The sequence below is a fragment of the Centrocercus urophasianus genome, unplaced genomic scaffold, assembly GCF_019232065.1.
Source record: "Centrocercus urophasianus isolate 14NV4802_14NV808 unplaced genomic scaffold, USGS_Curo_1.0 seq_11, whole genome shotgun sequence".
Lineage (NCBI taxonomy): Eukaryota > Metazoa > Chordata > Aves > Galliformes > Phasianidae > Centrocercus > Centrocercus urophasianus.
The window spans coordinates 472,075-494,478 of NW_024884253.1; the positions used below are offsets into that span (position 1 = coordinate 472,075).

At 44.9% G+C, this 22,404-nt stretch overlaps 1 protein-coding gene across 2 annotated transcripts; it reads left to right on the plus strand.

Moving 5' to 3' along the window:
- Positions 1-837: 837 nt before the first annotated feature.
- Positions 838-12,566, plus strand: TOP1MT (DNA topoisomerase I mitochondrial). 2 transcript variants are annotated; one of them, XM_042839718.1, is made up of 14 exons: positions 838-1,071; positions 2,239-2,354; positions 4,013-4,134; positions 4,913-5,035; positions 5,511-5,698; positions 6,013-6,157; positions 7,044-7,187; positions 7,391-7,576; positions 8,255-8,323; positions 9,171-9,285; positions 9,730-9,857; positions 10,608-10,702; positions 11,528-11,677; positions 12,120-12,566. In XM_042839718.1, the coding sequence occupies exons 1-14, from the start codon at positions 965-967 to the stop codon at positions 12,220-12,222; spliced, it is 1,791 nt and encodes a 596-aa protein (XP_042695652.1). In that variant the 5' UTR covers positions 838-964; the 3' UTR covers positions 12,223-12,566. The 2 variants fall into 2 exon arrangements, with proteins under 2 accessions (XP_042695652.1, XP_042695653.1); XM_042839719.1 differs by lacking the exon at positions 838-1,071 and adding an exon at positions 1,396-1,465.
- Positions 12,567-22,404: the final 9,838 nt, after the last annotated feature.

Consider the following 22,404-nt stretch of genomic DNA (forward strand, 5'->3'; position numbering starts at 1 on the left):
CAAAGAGAAGAGCAAAGAGGAAGAGACCCCAAAGAAAACCCAGAAAAGAAAATCTAAGGATGAAGGAGAGGAGAATAACAACAAAAGGGTTAAAAAGGAGATAAAAGAAAAAGAGAAGAAAGAAGGAACAGAAAACAAGTGGAAATGGTAAGCATACTGCATGTGTTCGGCCTCTGAGCAAATTTAACTTGAGTATAATGAGGCTTTTAGTTTTATTTCTTAGGATAAAACTGAAGCTTTTCTATTTTTTATTAATATTTGTATTAATTGTGTGGCTGTATTTTCTGAAGTCCTGAACTTGATGCTTTGGGCAAGAGGAAGGGTGTGAGAGATAACAGGAGTTTGTGACAACATATTAGTATTCATATGATATTTTTATGGTACATACTACTATAAGAATCCCTCCTGAACTGGCTTTGCTGATGTACAACCAAGCAAGGTAGGTGCTCATGGCTGGTGAAAGGAGGTGATCAACAAACCCCTTTCCAGCCTGTCACAAACCCTGGGCTGTATGGAGCTGCTGGGAATTATCCCAGTTATCCCAGACAGGGATGCTCATGGGTATCATCCAAATCATACAACGATAGTACGACTTTGGTTGGAAAGGGTGTCTTAAGATCATTTAGTTCCAACAACCCCAGACCTTAGGAAATGATTTTGTAGGGCACAGTGTGTTTTGAAAGTAGATTTTTTTAAAGAAGAAAAATCTGTTTCATAAAAAGCAGTGCCTGCTACACTGCATAAGTCGTGTGTTAGGCTGAATTGCCTCAAATCATGCACACGAACACACAGAACTACATTTCCCACAAGGCTCCATTGCTCCGACACGTGGGGGGAAGTGCCACAACCCCAACCAACAGCGGGTGTTTTCTTCTCATGGCAATGCTTTGGGTAATGCCAGCGTGCCCCAGCGGGTAGCAGGGTGCTTGGGACATGATGCTGGGGATGACCACCTCTGTGGGCTATGGGTGGGATGTATCGGTGTTTGGCCACCTCGCTGCTTGGCCGAGGGGTCCCTCGCCCTCCGTTCATCCCCACTGCCTTTCGTGCAGGGTCAGGGGGCTACAGCAGGTGAGTACAGGGATTTGCTTTGCTTGGCCGGCGGGTTGCATGGGTTTGGGGGGGGGAGAGGTGGAGGCATTACAGCGCTCTGCAAATCACTGCTAGCCTCTCAGAGGCGCTTTCAGCCACGTTTTCTGCAGCCTGTTGATTTAATGTGTATATCTTTATATTTTCCTAAATATCTTTTATATATATATATATATATATATATTTTTTTTTTTTTCCCATATATTTTTATTTTCCTGGCACAACACGCTTTTTGATGCAATCTATCTAGCTTTTGATGCAATCTCCTCCTGTGGAACACTCCTCCTCTGAAACACTTCCGGGGTACCGCCGAGCAACGCGACTCCGTTCTTAGTCTTTGTTTTCCGCTTTTCTTTTTGCTTGCTTGTTTCCAGTGGTAAAATTTTGCTATTCTTTTTTTTCCTGCTGGTTCCATTTTCCCAGAGATGTTGGGTGTCCTGTATGTACAGAGCCATGGGGTCCAGATCCCCTGCTTGTCTCCGTGCATTGCCTGCTGCTTCTTCCTCTTTACTCAAACCTCAGTTAGCTTATTTAATATACTGTTTAAAATATTTATAAATGTTTTGTGGTTTTGTTTTTGTTTTTTTTTCCCCCAGGGTGGGTGTTTCTTAATCTATCTAACTTGCATTCTTATTTTACAGCTGCAACTTGCAGTCATTTTAAAATCCTATTTGCCATGCAGGGATGGGGAGTGGTGCATTAAGACCCTATTTGCGTTAAGGTCTCACCATAGGCAGTATGGGATGGTGGGATGACCATGATCCCTTTTGTTTTTGTGCTTTTTAATGGGCAGGACTGGGTGTCCTGTCTATTTTAACCCTTGCATCTTTGGTGCAAAATGAGAATCTCTTGTAGGTCGGGGTGGCATGTTGGTGGCTGTCCCTAGGGGTTTGGTGATGGTTCTGTCTTTTTGCTCTCCCTCAGTTCCTTCACATCCCACTGAACGTGTTTCACTGGGTCGTTATTTTCTGCCTCCTCCAGGATGTTTTTCCCTTGGTTGGATCATTGTTTTGCATGTTTGGAAGAATGGGGAAACTGAGGCAGTGTCTAGAGTGATGGAATTTCACTTATATGTTGTGGTACTGCTCAGGAGAAGGTCCCAGACACTGAGGTAGGGTTGATCTCATGATCTATGTGCTTCTGTCCCAGGTGGGAAGAAGAGAAGACAAACGATGGGGTGAAGTGGAAACAGCTGGAACACAAAGGACCCTACTTTGTCCCTCTCTACGAGCCTCTGCCTGATGATGTGCAATTTTATTATGATGGTAGGTTCAACCTGGGAGGGGGCACGTGGTGTTGTTTTCTGCATGGCCGAGGAGCTGGTATCTCCTCTTAGACAGGAGAGGCAACTTGCAGAGCACTTATTAAAAGGGCCATAATATCTCCTTGGAGTAAACCTCACTTGGGACCTGGTCCTCTGCTTACAGCCTTTTTTTTTTTGGCTGTGGGATGCTCAGGACTGGCTGGACCCTGAGTATCTCGAAGTGATGCAATGCATATCAATGCCAATACCTTAAGATTCTGTTTCACTTTGCGAAGGTGGACCAGGAGGGGATGAATGCAGCCTTCTACTGTCATCCTTTGGTTTATTCTGTGTTTGCTCTCTTTTTCTCCATTGTCCAGCCCTGAACCCCACCCTCCTAGGGGTGGAAGCAAGAATCATACAATCGTTAAGGCTGGAAAAGACTTCTAAGAACATCAAGTATGTCGACCTATCACCAATTTTTCCTACTAACCGTGTCCCTCAGTGCACCCTGTCCATGTTTCTTGAACACCTCTGGAGACGGTGATTCTACCACCACCCTGAGCAGTCTGTTACAGTTAAGGGATAATTGAGTTGGGAGGAGATCAGTCCCATGGAACCTTGGTCCTCGGCCTCTCACTGAGGCTTCCTGTTCCTTGTAGTTCTTTGTAACGGGAGGAAATAAAAAGCCAATATGAGAAAATGTGATATGTGGCAATTCAGTCAGTAGAGGGCATGCTAGGACGTTGATGAGATTGCCAGTGACCTTTATTTTTTTTTTTGCTATGTGTGGCAGCTATTTGTGGTTCTGCATAGGGTTTGGATCCCCGCTGTGCTCCTGTAGACCCATTTGTGTGGTGTGCATCAGGGCTGGTTCTTTAGTTTGGGATCTGGGGAGGTGCTGTCATTATTGCTGCAGTTCAGGTGGCAGTCAACACTCCAAAATCAGCGTCTAGTGCAGAATTGAACCATCCCTGGGACTCTGAAGGGTGCTTTTTTAGTAGCTTGTCTAGAAAAGCTGTTTTTAAAGTGTTTGCTTTCTAGCAGGAACCAAGATGTTTCCTGAGCTCATTGATTCAAGAGAGGCTGGTGGTTTTTGCCACCTCCACAAAATGGCTTGTGGAATTTCCACATTGATTGTTTCATTCCACATCTTGTGGGATGATCATGATGTGAAACTTCTGAGTGGTATCTTGGCTATTCAGCATGCACCTGGAACTGACCATAGTTGGGAAAACAAACCTTTCTATGTTGTCTGGTTAAGCCAAGAGTTTGGGACTGAGGGGCATTGTTGAGGGATGTGATTTGGTGGTCATCGTGTTGATGGATTTATGGTTGGACTTGATGATTTTAGAGGTCTTTTTTTTAACTGTAGTGATTCTATAATTCATTGCACAGAGTTTGCTGTGGCTCAGTGAGCTCGGTGTTATTCAGGGTCTCTACTCTCCTGGAGAAGAACACGTAGTGTGTGATTTCAAATTGGTTGTGGCAGCATCCTGCTGTGCTGAGTGCTCAGTGTTGATCCACAGGCAAAGCTGTGTGTGGGCTGCCAGTGTCCATTTTCAGCCTTTGTCCTTGCTCTGGGTACTGTGCTGAACATGAGGATCAACCAAGCAGCCTCCTAGGACTGCTGGATTGAGATGTCCCTATAACCAATGCTAATGCTTTTCTCCTTTCTAGGTAAACCCCTGAAGCTGAGCCTGGCCACGGAGGAAATTGCCACTTTCTATGCAAAAATGCTTGATCATGAGTACACGACTAAAGAGATCTTCCAGAACAACTTTTTTAATGACTGGAGGAAGGTACCTTGCATATTGTGGTTTCCTTGCTATCAATCCTTTGCATTAAGACCCACTGTTAAGACTGTCATCCTTGGACTGTTGTGTGGGAAGGAAGAGATGCTTTTGGAGGCTGTATCTTCTTATTTCCATCTTTATTTGGGGATGGGTCGTGGTTTGCTGTCTACAGCATCCCTGGGTTCCTCAAGGTAGCACTTCTGAGTTTTAGTGATACTATCTCAAGATGGACCCTAGGTTTTCTCTGGGGTGTTCATCCCTCTCAAAGATAAAACCTTCTGGTCCTGCAGCACTATGGCAAATTCCTTATGCACAAATGAGACACTTCCTAGTGCACATCCCACCCTTCAGTGTCACTTCTGTGGGCTGTGCCATCTGTGTATGCTCTTGGAGCCCCTTCTTTCTGTAGCAGAGCTCTAAGTCTGCTCTATTCCACAGCTGGGTTGTGTTTTGCTTCTTTGTGGGTCCAGAGCAGCCTGGCCACTTGCTGGTACAGCTTTATCTACCCTTGAGTGGATGTAGCTAAGATATCTGGGTTGGCTGTATCTTTCTGCCTTTTTTTTTTTTTTTTTTATGAACTGGTGTGAGTATCTTTACTTCCTTTTCTCCAGAGGTGAAACACAGCCAAAAAGCACTACAGAGTTGTTCTTGCCACCTAGATTAATTATTTTATGTCTGGAAAAGACCACTAAGATCATCTAGTTCAATTGCTAACTCATCACCACCATGCCCTCTACACCATGTCCCTCTGTGCCATACTCGGCCCTCTTCATTTCTTCCACAGGAGATGACACCTCAGGAACAAGAGATAATCAAGCAGTTGGACAAGTGTGACTTCAGGGAGATTCATAAGTACTTTGTGGACAAAAATGAGGCACGGAAAGCACTCTCCAAAGAGGAGAAGCAGGTGAGAACCTGGGGTTTCCTATGACACCTGGAACTGACTTGATATGCTTTGGGGGCAGCTTGGGGTGTTTTAGATCATTCTTGCCTCCCATCCTTGTGGGTTATGCCCTGATCTGGGACCTCTTTGGCATTTGGAACACATCCATCACATCTTTCATTAAGTTTTTCTACAAATAGTGCACATTTCCTGGCTTTGAAAGGTAGCAGCCATCCTCAGTCCATGGTTTGAGGTTCTGCTCTGTCCAGAAGATGGTGGACCTTTGCTTCATTAGCATCATGCTGGGACTGCATTGCCATACGGGTTTGCAAGGTGCATGAGGAATAATGTGTATGAAGAAAACTTGGACCTCTGATCAATTTTCTCTAACCTTTTGAGCTCTCTTTACTGCCTTGTGCTTTCTTACCTTTTTCCACTAGTGGAAAGAAATCGTGGGGATTCAGCTTTGTCTTATGGGTTGACACGGTGCTTGTTTCAGAAACTGAAGGAGGAGGCAGATAAGATCCAGGAGGAGTATGGATACTGCATCCTTGATGGGCACAGGGAGAAGATAGGCAATTTCAAAACTGAGCCTCCAGGGCTGTTCCGTGGACGTGGTGATCACCCCAAAATGGGCATGCTAAAGAAGAGGATTATGCCAGAAGATGTGATCATCAACTGTAGCAAGTGAGTTGCTGAGATAAGAGATGAACTCTTGGGGATGGGGTAAACAACACATTTCCTCTAAGTGGAAATATGTTAGTTCTCCTGTTATCCCTTGCATCTGAAGGATAAAGACTGATAGCATTGTGGAGTAATTGTGAGCAGGCTGAGCAGGCAATGATGCAACTTTTTGGGCATCCTTAGCTTGCTGTGAAGAAATTATTGAGGTGCTAACCTGTTTCTTCTCCTTTGTGATCTCTCAAATCATAGAATCATGTTGAAAAACACCGCTAAGATATCTGGTATAACCAATGATTGTATCCTTGTTCTATCTACAGGGACTCCAAGATCCCTGAGCCACCAGTGGGGCATAAATGGAAGGAAGTACGCTTTGACAACACAGTCACCTGGCTGGCCTCGTGGACTGAAAACATCCAGAACTCCTTAAAGTACATCATGCTGAACCCGAGCTCCAAGCTGAAGGTCAGTGAGATACTGCTCTTTGTGAGGAGCTCTATGGTCACTCCTCTCTTTGCAGGAAGAAAGGTCATAGGGGAGAAGATCATAGAATGATGTTGCGTGCCTACAAAAAACGTACTTTTTGAGAAAAAAGCAGAAAACTAGATTGATTGGGATGCCCTTGGTTGTGGTTGGGTGAGAGGGGAAAAAGGTGTTTATGTTGAGCTTTGAGTTTGTTTTTAGGAACAGATTGCTACTTGTAGAGCTGTCGCTGTGCTGCTCACGTGCATCCTGGTAAGGCTGCTGAGAGCTGGGCTTGCACTGAGAAGATCCACGGGGAGATGGAGTCCGTGGGGTTTGGTTCATTTGTGTCAGCAAATGGAGGACAGGAGGAGGTGGGATGGCCATCTGTAGTACTGTAGGAGGGAGGGAAATGAACAGGGGAGAGGAAGGTGATTTAAAGCTATTTCCATTCTTCAAAGCAAATAAGGAAAGTGCATGTAAGTTGAGCACAGACGAGTACATGCATTGCGTGTCATTCCACACTAATGGTGTGTGAAAATCGGTGGCTGTAGCTGTGCAGTGCTGTAACAGTTGACTCCATGCTTGTCTTATTCTGGCCACAAGTTGGCAGAAGATGCATCCAGACAATGAGCAGCTCAGATTTTGTGAAGATCCTGAGTCCAGTGCAGCCAGCAGAGGGCATCAAGACCCCAGTTGAGTTGTTTCTGCTTGTTGGTTTTTTTTTTTCCCCTGCATTTCATGGGTTATTATTATTATTTCTTTCCTCAAGAAGGCACTGCATTCTGAGTATTTAGATCCTGGAAGTTGTGTTTCCAAAACTATCTGGCTGGAGGGGAAGGAAGTAAGATGGGGTGCTGAGTGACAATGCATTGGCTTCTTTTTCCAGGGGGAAAAGGACTGGCAGAAGTTTGAGGTAGCCCGGAGACTAAAGGATGTTGTCCACAAAATCCGTGCTCAGTACCAGGCTGACTGGAAGTCCAAGGAGATGAGGAAGCGACAAAGAGCAGTGGCTCTCTACTTCATTGATAAGGTACCTGTTGCCTCACCTTGGCACCTTCCTTCTTTGCTACTTTTGAGGCTGGCATTATCTTACCTGATCCACTTTTTTATTGACTGAGGGGCATTACTAGCTCCACGTTTTTCTTTTTCCTGGTGTTCATGTCTACTTCACCTTTTCAAGAAGAATTCTGGTGGGCTGGAGTGGTTGATTTATGGCTTTGTGTGTCCTTTCAGCTGGCCCTGAGAGCTGGTAATGAGAAAGAAGAAGGGGAGACTGCAGACACAGTTGGCTGCTGTTCCCTACGTGTGGAGCACATCAAGCTGCACTCTAAGCTGGATGGGCAGGAGCATGTGGTGGAGTTTGACTTCCTTGGGAAAGACTCTATCCGCTATTACAACAAAGTATCAGTGGAAAAGCCAGTAAGTGTGGCAGAGATGGACATCATGGCCAGTGTGGTGATGTGGCACAAGGTTCACTGGGTGGCTTGGCTCATTTAATAGTTATTAGTCCCCAGTCTGAATCTGAAAACTGTTTTGACCCCATTATTGACAGTATGTGCAAGAGACAGTCTGTTTCAACCTTAATGATTCTGTGATTCCATTTAAGACTGTCTAGACCAGCTGTCCCCTTACCACTACTATAAGAGTGCAGCGTAGTAAGGATGTGTACGTGTTGACTCCTGGCCTGCAAAAAGGAAGGGGGGAACTTTTGGGTTAGGGCTTTCAAGGCTGTTTTAGCCCATGAACTATGAGAGAAGTAGCACCTGCTGAAGCATTTCCCCAGTTGACTACTGGGAATTAAGACTTGCAAGCAGGCCCCATTGTTTGTTAGTGTGCCCATGGGATAGGTGATGCTGTTTGTGTCGGATGATGGAATGCTAGTGGTAGGGGTGATGGAGAAAACAGCTTGTGGCACTAATATTGTCTTGAAGTCCCAATGGACGTCCTTGAAATTCGGTGAGTGATTTGGTAGGATGTATATTCTGCAAGTCCAAATCAGAGTGTTGCTGGTTGGGAAGGCTGATGGAGATGAGGGAATTGTCTGGGGTCAATTTGCTCTTTGTCCTTGACCAGGGCCATCCTTTCTTCCCCCTCTAGGTGTTCAAGAACCTGCAGCTGTTCATGAAGAACAAAGACCCGGGTGATGATCTCTTTGATAGGCTCTCTGTAAGTTTTTGCATCTCTACTTTTGAACCCTTTGTTGAACCATAAAATTTCAGCATCTCAATCACGATTCTATTTCTCTTCCCATTCTTCCTCTATTGGTGATATCTCTAATTTCCCAAACGCAGGCCTAGCTGTTTGTATGCACCCATAAGTAATGCATGTCCCTGCTAAGGAGGTGGTTTGCTGTTCCTTCCCTCGTCTAACTGACCTGTCTGGGAGGAACTGCCCATCCACATGCTGCCCAGGGCATTGCTGGAGGTGTCAAACCTCACCCATTTGGCACTTCCACACCTAACTGGGGCTCAGTGGAAGTGTGAGAGCATGCTGGAGTGATGTGCTGCAGCCTTCTTCCAAGCTATCCCCTTGGTAAAAACCTCTTGCCTTCTCTTCAGCATTTGATATGCACTGCTGCCCCCCACGCTCCCCTTCTGCCCACATGCCTTACAAAGCCCCTTGCCCAACTTTATAGAGGTAAGAAGTTGCCTGGATCAACTTTCTCTGATAGGCCTTTTGTATCTTCTGGTCTGATTGTAGCTCCATGTGCTCTTTAGAACAAAGATATCTAATGCAATTAATGTGAGAGATACTCAATGTGAGATGTGGCTTCTTGGATATATGTGGGCAGAAGCTATTGAATTTGAAAGGTGCTCTGAATTTGTGATGTTTCTTCTAGTCTTCATTAGGGTGTGAGCCAACAGGTAAATGTGCAAGATACAGTTTGTCTGTTTAATTGGTTTGTTTAAGCAGAAGATAATGGTCTGGAAAAAAAAAAAAAGTTTATTGTTTTGACATCTGCTTGTTCTTTCTTCCTTTTTCCTCTCTGTGTTGTCCTGCACTCGCCTTCCAGACAACCGTCTTGAACAAACACCTTCAGAAGCTGATGAATGGTTTGACTGCCAAAGTGTTCAGGACCTACAATGCTTCCATCACCTTGCAGGAGCAGCTCAAGGCCCTCACTAACCGTTAGTTCTTAATCATGTTTGTGGTAACTCCAGCTGTGTTGTAGGGGCAGTGGGCTCAGAGATCCATCCATTGGCTTGGCGTCCACATTTTCCACTCTTCCTTGGCTGGTCATGCATCATGTTGTAGAGTGGTATGTAGCTTATGGGTATGTGCAGCAGGTTGGGAGTCATGCAAAGTGGCAAAATCAAATCACCTGCTCAGTGGTAGTCTGACAGTCAAGATGGGAGTAGATTTTTTCCTCTTCTTTACATTGTTGGTTGGTTGTGTTATTTCTGTCCTGCCTTCAAGTGATGAGATACGATCACTTGGTTGTAGAAATTGGTAAAGGACCACCATTATTGCTCTCTTATGCCAAAGGCCAACAACTTGATGTTCTGGTCTGTTCTTTGCCTTCCCCAATTCCCAGAAAGGAAACAAATAGTGATGCTGCACTTCATTTCCAGCTGAAGACAGTGTTGCTGAAAAGCTTCTCTCCTACAACCGAGCAAACCGAGCTGTGGCCATCCTGTGCAACCATCAGAGATCCACACCGAAAACCTTTGAGAAGTCAATGCAAAATCTGCAAACAAAGGTGAGGCAGACCAAACTAAGAGTCCTCAGATTTGCTCCCACCTCACTGATATCCCTTGAATGGGGAAAAAGAAGGGGGATAAACACGATGCTTGAAGAGACTGCATAGAGCAAGCAAGGCAAGGAATTTTGTGGCATTGAGTAATGAAGTGGTTTAGTGGACATTGGTGATTGGTTGATAGTTGGACTGGGTAATCTTTTACAATGTTAATGATTCTATGAAGGAATGAATCAGAAATAGCAGCTTTTTTTAATTAGTGCAGAGATACTAGCAATCTAGGGGGATAGGGATGGGGTAAACACAAATGGCATGAATGTTTGTTTTTTTAAAATCATTTCTTGTCTTCAGACCAAGCTGAGTGCATGGCTTAGGGCCATGGAAATAAGTTTTACAATTTGGTGGCTTGCAGGAGAACCAGCTGAAATTTTAATGGGTCTGCTATAAGAAATGCTACAAACTGATTTTTGTAGTTGTCCTCAGCTCTTTTGTTCACAGTCTACCAGTGATCTTGGGCCTTTGTGATTGTGGCTCAACGCTGTTGTGAGCCAGACAGCTTTGGTCAGTTGCATAAGATGAGTAAGTGCTGCGAGTGTTTCTGAGATCAGTAATGTGAGCTCTAGCATGAGTCTCAGGGCTGTTTCTGGGGGCTGCAGTGGGGCTGATGAGAAATTGAGGAGCAGTGTGGTGTGGTAAGGGTAACTGAAATCTCTATGGAGGGACATGAGCTGGGACTGACTCTATTTACTTCAGATTGATGCCAAGAAGGAACAGCTGGAAAAAGCCCAACAAGAGCTGGAAGAAGCTGAAGATGAGTTAAAAGACAAAAAAGATGCCAAAGCAGAGGCGTGAGTGATTCTTTTCAATTCTTGTTAGCAGAGGGACCTGTGCCCAGATCTGTGGGTGGGAATGTTGTGGTCCAATACCCTATATGTAGCTAATTGGAACTGAAATCGTTTCTGGGTACCTCCTTTCCCATGGGAGCCTGGCAGATGGATGAAGGTCTTTGTGAATGGTTCTCTGCAGCAGTAGGACTGCCAAATAACTGCCTGTAGAGATTCATTTCTTTTATAGTAGGGCACATCTCTATGAATATTTAGACTTCAGTGCAAACTGCTGGGTCCTCCTACAAATGCTGTGGTGCATAGAGAGCTTAACTTGGGGTTGAAGCTAAGTATGCACAGTCCTGATATATGTTTTCCTGTGGACTGTGGCATATCAAATCTATGCAGCAGTCATAGCATGGGCCTTGTCTGAGTTTACTCCTCCTCCTGGAGCCCAAGTGTGGCTGTCTGAGATTGTGTTTGCCCATGGAGTCTGGCTGCTACTTGCCCAATCTTTGTACAAAAATGCTTTAAAAAGAAAAAAATCTTATTTCTCAAGTAATTAATCTATGAGTGGGCATGGTGGTGATGGTTGGACTTGATGACCTTGGAGGTATTTTCCAATCTTTGTGATTCTACTTTTCTCTCATAGTCTGGTACGAAATCTTCCACTTTGCCATTCTGGAGCTATTTCTAGACTCAGTGGGTGTAGAGATCACTGAGATGAAGCTCACTGGCTTCCTGTCATTTTCCTAAAAAGCAGAAAAACAGGATAACTACTCTGTATTTCACTTCTGCTGCTTTTCCCCTTTTAACATGCTCCTTGTGTTGCTCTTTCTCTACCCTCAGCAATGTGCAAAAGAAAAAGAAGCTGTTGGAACGTCTGAAGGAGCAGCTAGCCAAGCTGAATGTCCAGGCCACAGACAAGGAGGAGAACAAACAGATAGCTCTGGGCACGTCCAAGCTGAATTACCTGGATCCCAGAATTAGCATAGCCTGGTAAGCTTTGAACATGCTCTAGGGAAGATGTTTCTCTAGAGATGTACAGATTGCCTGCTTTTGGGGAACAAGCACATGCTTGAGCCTTTGGGGAAAAACTTAGTGTTTGGACAGAGAAACCTGTCCAAGCTCTGGAGTTGATTACAGAATCATTAAGGTTGGGAAAAACCTCCTAAGATCATCTAGTCCAACCACCAACAAAGCTCAAAACTGCAACTTCCCTTGTTTGCAAGGCACTGATTGCAAGGTAAGATGATGCTTCTTACCTTAAAACCAGAAGGGACAATTTGCCTCTGTTGATAAATGTGCAATGTACAAAAGTGATTTCCTCTGGTGGCTTAAGGAAATTGCACAAGTAAACATGGAGGACTATGGTGGGAGCCAATTGGGATGGGTAGTGTATCCCTTGGAATGTCTCCCCATTGTGTTGTGATCTCCGTAGGTGTAAGAAGTTTGGTGTGCCCATTGAGAAGATCTTCAACAAGACACAGAGGGAGAAGTTTGCCTGGGCAATTGACATGACTGATGAGGATTTTGAGTTCTGAGGAAGCACCTTTCCTGTTAGCCTCATGCTCATCTGGTGCTGTTTAATAACTTTTTTTATGTGCTGCTGCAGTTGTTGCAGAGGTGGGATGGTTGTCTAACACAAATTTGTAGGCGGTTCATGCTGGTTTTTGTATTAAAGGAAAAAAATAGAAACCAAGTGTTAAAAGCACATACTACTGGCTTGTGGCACTCATTCTGAGTGCAAATTAAATATGAACTTTTAATTCCTCTCTAGAGCTGCCAGGTGCTTCGGGTATCTTCTTCCTTCCTCCTCGTCCAGAATCTTGGAAGAAGATTGAGAGCCTTAACTGTGCCAATAAATAAGATTACACAGTTAATCCTATCTCCTTATGGAGAAGTGCTGTGCTTCTTAGATGCTCTGAATTATCCTGATGTGGAAACATGAGGCAGTGATGTGCTGAAACAGGCAGCTGCAGTGTAAGACGTGGGCTTGGGTCAGGGGATGCACTGGAGTAAAGGGAAGAAAATCTCAGGGTATTTTATGCCATTTCATCCTTGGGATTTGACAAAACTGCAATTGCACAAATATAATCAAAATGGAAACACTCTGGGAGGGAGCCAATATCACTGAAGGAGCAGCTGCATCCTTGAGAAGGAGGGATGGGAAAGTGCTGGGTCAGAAAGCGAGTTTAATGGTAGAATGCTGAAAATGAGTGATATATACTCTGCTCCACCCCTGCATGATCAAACCTTTGGTGTGTGAGAGGAGATCTCATCTTGGTCCAGAAATAAGCTCTCCAGCTACTGACTTCACACTGGGAAAGTGTAATGCTGGCTGTGAGACTATGGTGGGAGGCAGATGCTACCACTCCCCAGTACAATCGACAGCCTGCATCCTTCCAGTGGACATGGAGAAGGTACAGACCAATTGCACACAATGCAGGTGCTTGCTCAGTTGGCTGCTTTTCAGAGAAAGGAAAAAAGTGATATTTGCACGTACAGTTAGCCTAGTTGTCAGTGAACCTCAAGTGTAAGCAAGCTGTTGCATCAACAGCAAAACCTTGTAGCTCAATGCTGACATTGAAGCTGCTGTAGTTGGTGCATATAACGGGTTTGTTTACAGCCACTTGTTCTTGTGTTTAAATTGCTATTTCACTTGGAAGCTATTACAACTGGAAGTGATTTTTCTGAATACGTGATTGGAAGCCAGGGGCCTTTTTGCAGCTCAAACAGGATGTGGTTCTGCTGAGAGCTGATGCTCCAGCTTTGTGTTTGGGCTCTACAATGGGTGTATATATGTGCTCAGTTGCCTGCAGAAATTGATATGAAATCCTTTGCCTTCAAGTGAAGAACCTCCTGGAAATCTCAAACCATCGGTGGTTGCTTCCTAAGGGCCTCTATGCCTCAGGTATGAGGAGAAATACATGAGCAAACCCAATGCAGTTTTGTCTTGCATCTGTACTGGTGTGGGATAATGTGTGTAATAGTGCTCCGTGACATAGCTGGGATGTAACAGTACTGTCTCTCTAAGCCATGGGAGCTTATATAGAGCTTAACTGAGGCAACTGAATTCTAAAGCAGGGATCTGAATGGTGGCGAAAGTGAGAGGGGCTTTATTTACCTGGCAAAGCTAGACCAGCTATTGGTGAAGCTGCTAAGCATGCCTTGACCCCATGTTGAATTTGTACCTGCAAACACAAAAGACCCAGTTTGGCTCCAATGCACTGAGTTATTTACCTACTAACGAATATTTCCTGGCTTTAAAAAGAGTGTTGTTGTTTTTTTTAAAAAGATTTATTGGAAGTTTGTTCCACCCCAAATAAGGGGGTAACTCCAGAGGAACCCCAGGGGCTGAGAGGGGTGGGGAATATTCTTTTTATTGCAGAATAAAGGAACAAGATGCAAATGGATAAGCACAGTGAATGTTTCTCACAAGGAACTGTTTTAATAAGAGCAGCTACATGTGGGCTATGGCCGTGCTCAGATGCTCTGGAAATCAGGACTGTGAAGAGCTGCCAGTGTCAGCGAAATGGTTACCGGTTGTAATGTAGGAGCTTAGATAAAGCATCTACGTTTTTTTTTTTCCCAGGAGAGTGTTAACCTGTGTTGCATTTACATGTAGGGCTTGTTAAGTTCTGTTTTTTTTTTTTTTTTTTTTTTTTTTTTTTTTTTTTAAAAAAAAAAAACTCATTGGGGAAAAAAAAGACTGGAGATTCAATAGAGCAAAAGCAAGGTGGGGAAATCATGTGTTTGGCTAGGTATCAACTGCTGGGTTGAGCAGTGCAATACCTTGGAACTAGCTGAGCTTTAAGGAGAAAAGGTGACAAGGTCTGAGGAGTGTCCTCTTGGCCTGTGGCCATAATCAAGCAACCCAGAGATTGGAGAAGGTGGGTTTCATAGAATCATAGAATGGCTTGGGTTGGAAGGAATCTCAAAGACCCAAGTTCCAGCCCCATGCTCTGGGCAGTGTTGCCATGCACTTGATAATATTGCCCATGGCCCGTTCAATCTGGCCATGAATACTTCTAGGTGTGTGCCAGCACCCCACCACCCTTTCAGTGAAAAATTTCCCTCTGATATGATTTCTCACCATTGATATCATAGTGGCAAAGTACAGTGTTCTGGCCTAATTTCTAATTTGCAAGGGATTTTCCACTGCTCCTGTAGAGCAGGAATGTGCCTCCATCACAGACATCTGTAAGAGCAGTCACCGTCGGCTGACTCATGCTCAGCTGAACATTACCTTCCTTGACCCTTTCAGGGGTGCTTTCAGTTCAGTTTTTCCAATTGAGATGACTTTTCTGTAGGCACCTAAAACCTGTAGCTGGTGACTAAGGTGCTTGGTGTAGCCCAAAGGAAAAATACTAGCTGATAACTTCATTTTTCTTTGTAATCACTTTTTTTTTCTTTTCCTGCCCTAAAAAAAAAAAAAAAAAATGTGGAGAGGAAGATCTGGTTTTCAGCAACAACTAGAAGTGATACTCTCCCATGTAAATTTCTGGGTTGCTAATGTGCTTTTCACAGAAGCCTTGCTCTTGATACTGGTTGGGAGGAGACCTCAAGGTAAATTTACCAGGAACAATGCTGCCTGCTTGTCCTGGTACAGGTACAGGCTCAAGACTGCTCTTGTTTCGTAATGTAAAAGCCTCTGGTGGCTTGACAATGAGAGCCTCATTGTCTGCAGACTTGATATATCCTATCCCATGTGATGCTGAAGGACGGCACCAATGCTGTAGCCACTCATTGAGATTAAACCTATGGGAAGGAGGTAGCAAGAAGTTCCTGTTGACTTGCATTGGCATCTACCTCTTCTGAGAAATGCTGAGGATGGGAGGGTCTCTGAGGGCTCTGTTACCATCTCCTGCTCCAATGAGGGCAAGCTTTCTTTGAGTTGCTCTGGCCCTTCTACAGCAAGATCTTTCAGAAATCTTTCTCTGCTATTTCTCCAAGTGCTTAAGTGTTGCTGTGCTAAAGGTTTTGGTTTGTTTTCTCTCAGGTCTGGTAGGAATTTCCCTTCTTGCATTTTATGACCCGATGCTGGGCCCTTCTTAGTGTGCCTTTGCCGAGTGTTTTGCTTTGACCTTCTCTGATATTTACTCTGTATTAAATAGCTGAAGGCAGGACCTTGATCCCCCCCCCTCTTAACCTGCTTCTTTCCAGCCTGCATGTTGCATGGGGTCATTCAAACCTAAGTTTGGGACTGCTGAACTTCATGAGCTTGAATACGCTTGGTTGCCCAGAGGGGTGGTGGATGAGGTGGGATATTGTGGCTGGAGGTGGTAAGAACACTTCAACATATAGCTTTGAGGAATAAGAGCAATGCTTCTCCTGCTACGTAGGGGAAGTAATTTCATAGAATCACATAGTGTCCCACATTAGAAGGGACCTACAAGGATTGTTGAATCCAACCCCTGGCTCTACCCAGGACCATACGAAATTCAAACCCCATGTCTGAAAGCACTGTCCACACAATCCCTGAACTTTGGCAGGTCTGGGGTCATGACCACTGCCGTGGGGCCCTGTTCCATGCCCACCACCTTCTGGTGAATAGTCTTTTCCTAACATGCAGCCTGACCCCTCCACTCATGCAGATTCATGCTGTTCCTTTGTGCAGTTGGAGGCTCTAATGGGGCTGATTTTTGGTTAGTCCTATGTAGAACCAAGCATTGCACTTGATGGTCTTTATGAGTCCCTTCCACCTTGGGCTATTCTTTGATGCAGAGTTGTAGAATAGAATCAACAGCCTGAAAAGATAGGAACAGAAAGCCAGTGTGTTGACACCCTTTGCAGCAACTGGTCCTAGCTGCTGCTTATCAGCAACCTTCCCACATAGTGCTTTCTCCTGGGCATGAGTCAAACTCTTGAGGCACAGCCAACAGATTATTGATGCTTATTAACAAAAAGCATGCATCAGCCTTTCATTCATTTCCTGGAGCTGCTTCTTGCTTTCTGCTGGGGCCGGCAGCTAGTGTTGGGAGAAGGGACTTATTATGTGACTTGAGAAGAGCAGCCATAGAATTGTTTGAGTTGGAAGGGACTTTTAAAAGCCATCTAGCCCAACTCCTCTGCAATGAATAGGGATGCACACAGTTAAATCGGGTTCCTCAGAGCCCTGTCTAGCCTAACCTTGAATGTCTTCAGTGACCAAGTCTCCATCGTAAGCTGCTCTTTCATCTGCTTAATGGCATGGACTTTGCTCACCTGTAGGCTCTTCAAAGAGACAGCCTTTGGGCTGATCCATCATAATCGGTGCAGAGAAGGAAGTGGGTGTGATAAGAGCTCCTTAGCAAGGAGTATTTTCTGTTGGACTGCTTCTTACACTCTGTGTCTGCTCCCTGGTGAGCCATCGGATTAAGGAGAAAATAAAACAGCTGTAGGCTGGCAGGCTGGTGAGAGGCGGGAAATTCCTGCAGGGATGTGAGGAAGAGAAACAAGAAAGGTTGCCAGAGGGTTCTGCTCTCTCCCCCACCTTCTTCCCATGAGACCTGATGTTGCAAAACCGGAGGAGAAAAAAAAAAAGGGGGAAAAATGGAACAGAAACTTTAAAGGGGATTTTTTTGTCAGTATGATAGGAAAATATTTAAGCGAGACCATCATTGCTGGGCTTCAGGCATTCTTCCTCAGAATGCAGTAAATGGAATACCTTCTTATCCAGCCCCCTTTAGTAAAAGGAAATCACAGCTGTGTTTTGGCATTAATAAAATACGTGCTTCAGGAGCTCTGTGTTGTACTCTGTGTCCATAAACAGTTGGCTGAGTTCAGATGGCTGTAAAATAAGCTCTGCTGGGCCATGGCATTAGCCCATGTCATGTGTTTGTAAATGTGGTACTGCTGTGCCAAGGTGAGCGGCTGCAAAGGAAAGGGAATGATTGACCTACAAGAAACTGGATCCTTGTGACAAAATGAAGGGCAGTCTAATGAGGGGAAGAGGAACGGCTGCCAAGGCAAAGATAAAACTCTAGGATATCGAGTTTGTGCAGTAGGAAGGAGAGCTTGTGGCACTGTGCCCAGCTTTGGAAGGAAGGGGATAGCTACCCATCACTAGCATCCCACAGGGAGCGAGTGGATGACATGCTGACTGGTTTGCCCTATGGCTTCTTTTTAGAAATAATTGCCATATTCTTGGCCGGCCAAGCACATGCATTATTTAAAAGAACAACACAGGCTCAGGAATATCTCAGTCTAACTGTGCCCATCCCGAGTGCTGAGAACAGCTTCTCCCGATCTTAATCCTGAGCTGCTGCAAGCTGGAGCATGAGGAATTCCAATAAATTGCTTAATTGCAATTCTTAATCCAAACCTGGATTAGGCTGCAATTACAAGTGATCCGTTTGCCTCAGAAATAAGCCTTTAAATAACTGCAGGGGAGTCATAAATTCCTTCTGCTGCCATGAGCCTGAGAAGAGCATGATGTGATATCTCTGCAAGCCAAGGCAGATTCTAGCTAGCGTGTAGTGCATCAGGCTTGTAAAGGAGGAATAGGGAAGTGGGTAGCTGATATCTTCGAAAAAAAGTGTTGTATTTTTAGCTCAGTGGATTGTGTACAACTCTCCCTTCTCTTGCACATAGGACATTTACCTACTAAGGTGAGTCAGGGGAGGAATTCTCTAATTCCTTCCGAGAAGTTGCCACTATGGGAATGAGCTCTTTGTTTTGTATAGGTATTCTCTGTAATTTCTTCTGTCTATTTCTTAAGCTGGACTCTTGAGTTAGGTGGGAATTATTGCAATCAGTTGTAAGTAAGGCTTACGTCTCCTTCTTGGAAGCTCTCTCTCAGGCCGAAGGAGTCCCTGCAGTTCATTCCTGGTGCTGCAAACACTACTTATATCGGAGGAAGAACACGGGAGGGTTAAATCTCTACTGCTTCCTCTTCCTGTGTGTTTCTGGACATAAGAGAATGGATTCTGGGGATCCTGGTCTCCTATTTGGGCATAGGATTCCCCACTCCGGCTCCCTGTGAAAGCAAATCCTGTTTGTTCCCCTTTTAGAGGTGAGACTTCAAGGTGGGGATGAGAGGTGAAGAATAAGGCCCTGTAGGTCTGGCTTCATTTCCTAGCTTCTCCTAACCCAGGCACGTGGCAGAATGCTATTATTTTTCTGTTTTGTACTCATTTTTTCTCCCTTTTTCAATGATATTCTATATTGGACAGATGCAAGTTTCACTTCTTATCTAGCTCTCTAAAGTCCCTTTCTGTATACTGGAAAAGAATAGAAAAAACTAAACAGGATACATAACACAATAAATAAAACCAAATTGCTCAGACTATTTTTTCGCTCATTAGCTTCTAAGACAAGAGGGTTTGGTATCCCTTAGCACCTTAATTTGGTGATGCTTTTGCTGGTAATGGGCTATAAGCTTTTAAATGAGCTTGTGAGACCTCAGGATTTAGGTTTGCAAGGTTTTCTCTGACTGAGTTTGTCTTGACCTGCCCGAGGCTTTGTTTCAGTTGGCTGAGCTGTAAAAGCAATTTTTCTAATTGACCAGGTGGCTTTGGCTAATTTGTTCTACTTTCATCTATCTTTGTATGATGCAGCTGTAGGCTTTTATAGATAGCAATAACAATACATTATTCTGTATACAGTGAGATATTTATGGCACAGGCACAAAGATATAATGTGGAGAAAAACAGGTCTGGTATAACAGCAGAGACCTGGAGAAGTAGAGATGTGAATAAGAAAACATGGGGCTGAGACTGGCACTGGAGGGTTCTTGGTTATTAACAGCTCATCACTGGCCAGCTGAAGAAATGCAGACCCAGAGATCATGGAATCATTAAGGTTGGAAAAGACCTCTAAGATCATCTAGTCCAGCTGTCAGCCCCTCACCACGATGCCTGCTAAACCATGTCACTCATTGCCACATCTATCCTGAACATCTCCAGGGATTGTGACTCTTCCACGGGCAGGCTGTTCCAGTACCTCACCAAGATGGACCAGGCATGGTTTAGGGGTAACAGGAAAACAAAAAAAAGCATCTCAATTGCACATTGGGTTGCAATTTTTGACAAAATGTTGATGTTGTAGCAAAAGCACATCTTTCTCTAGTTCCCTTGTGCTCTTCTGATCTTGCTGATACCATGCTGATCTCAGAGCCATGGTAATGGAACTAGTAGAGTAGCTCTTGGACCAAGTCACCAAAGAGAAATCCGTGTGGCCTCAGAAGTTATGAGCTTTTCTAGTGGCCTAGCTCTAATCTGAGGCTTCAACTTAGATTGGGCAAGGGGAAGCAGAATTACAGAATGGGTGAGAATGGAAAGGACCTCTGGAGGTCACCAGCTCAGACCCCTGCTCAAACAGGAACACCCAGAGCTGCTTACCCAAGACCACAGAATCACTAAGGTTGGAAAAGACCACCGAGATCATCTAGTCCAACTGCTGACCCATCCTCACCATGCCTACTAAGCCCAGTCCTTAAGTGCCACATCTTCCCTGTCCTTGAAAACCTCCAGGGATGGTGACTCCATCACTTCTCCCTACCACATCCAGGTGGTTTCTGAAGATGTCTAAGCGGGGAGACTTCATCATCTCACTGGGCAGCTTGTACCAGTGCTCCAAGAAAAACTGTACAGCCAGTGGGTTAGATGCAGCATTAGTCCACAGAGCGTTTGCACACATTTCCCCTTTTCTTCAGTTCTAATCTACTTTGTATAGTGTGCAAGTCTGAGAGTCCTCATCCACTTTCAGGAGGCCTGAATTTCTCCTAGGCTGGTCACCACTTCCTAATCTCCTGTCTTTTTTCAAAGAGGAACTGCTTATGTTAGTGGCATTTGCTTTCCTTCGGGTTTATTTTCAGGCCCCAATATCACACAAGGTGAGGGAGACTGGATTCTCATCTCTGCTAAGAGCAGATGGAGACATCTTTCTCCTACCCCCATAGTGCCCTTGAGCAATAGATATGTAGTGGAAACCAGAGATGAGTGGTGTCCTCCAGCAGTCTCTGTTGGGGCTGATGCTCTTCAACATCTTTATCAAGGACGTAGACAGAGGGCTTGAGAGGGATCCTCAGCCAGTTTGTGGATGACACCAAGCTGAGCAGTACAGTTGATACAACAGAAGGAAGGGATGCTATCCAATGGGACCTGAACAATCTTGAAAGGTCTGCCCATGTGAACCTAACAAGGTTCATCAAAGCTAAGTGCAAGATGTTGCACTTGGGTTGGGGCAATCTTAGTTATGCATACAGACTGGGAAAAGGCAAAGCACTGGCTGCAAAATTCCACAAGAAACCTTTGTCCAGGCTTTGCATGGTGTGCAAATGTATCAGTAGCACAGGTGATCTGTGCCAGCCAGGAACCAGCCTTCATATTGGCCATCATCCCTGCCAGCACTTCACAGGGTTTTGGGAGCTGCTGCCTCTGAGACCATGCAGGCTGAGAAGAGCAAACTGAGATGAATGCTCTTCTGATGGTGTTTCTGTGTGCTGTGCTCTGTATGGACTTTGGTGAGTTGTTCAGGGTTAATGCAAGTCTGAGGCTGGGGGAATGATAGCTATTGTTTTTTTTCCCTGGAGAAGACATATTCTTAAATTCTAAACCCATTGGTCTTTAAGAAGACAACAGGCTACTTGAACAAAGAGCAGCTGTGCAAGATCAGCTTTGCCTCTCCTTCACACTTCTGCAGCAGGGCCCTGTTCTTAGACACCCTACATTGTTTAGCTGCCCACAGAGGAAACCAAAATTTGTCACCTTCTGTGTTTCTCACAAGAAAGGGCCCTTTTTGGTGTTGCTGCAAATCCAATCCCAGCTTTGGATGGAGCTAATGCTGCACTTTTTGTGGGGAGTACAGCTGAACTTTGAGCTAAAAATTGAGTGCAGCCTTTACTGCTGTTCTGGCCCTGTGACCATTTGGGGAAGTTCTTTACTATGAGAGTGGTGAGATACTGGAACAGGCTGCCCAGAGAGGTTGTGGATGCCCCATCCTTGGAGGTGTTCAAGGCCAGATTGGATGGGGCCCTGGGCAGCCTGGTTCAGCATTAAATGTGGAGGTTGGTGGCCCTGCATGTGGCAGAGGGGTTGGAGATTCATGATCCTTGAGGTCCCTTCCAACCCTGGCCATTCTGTGATTCTGTGAAATACTGTAATGTGATAGTTGAATGTCAGGATCTGCTGAGAGCCTGATGCCCTGAAATCTCACCTGTAAAGAAGTTTTTTTCTACTGGGAAGTGGGTGTTTAGCAATTTTGGGTGTAGGTAGGGCAGTAGAAGGGCTGGATCTACACAACCACACTGTCTGTCTTAATGTCCCGTGGCCTGCTGAAGGATGAGAATGAGTCCAACTGGGAAGGAGATTCTTTCTTTGACCTCATACAAACAGTCTGTGTTTCCCTCCCATAGCCAACTTGCTGATGTGCTATGTCTACACCAACCAGGCCAGCAAAGATCAGTGCCTGGAGGCTTCCAGATGTGTCAGAAACGAGACAGTCTGCATGAATCCTATTTTGAAGATCAGTGTTGATGAGTCCCATGGCCATGACCTAGCTGGTTGTGGCCTCCTAGCCCTGATGCCCAATGTTCCTGTGTGCTCCAGATCTACTTTCAGTGAGGCTGTTTCTGTTCTGGTGGATTGGGGTCTGAAATGTTCCCCATTGCTGGTGATTTGGGAAACCCAAATATTGCAGGTCAAGCCCAATTTGCTTGAGCAGAGAAACAAAGGGTAATTAAATAAACCATAAGTCATACAACTTGGGTGATCTCTACAGGGTAAAGATAGGATTTGCCCTTA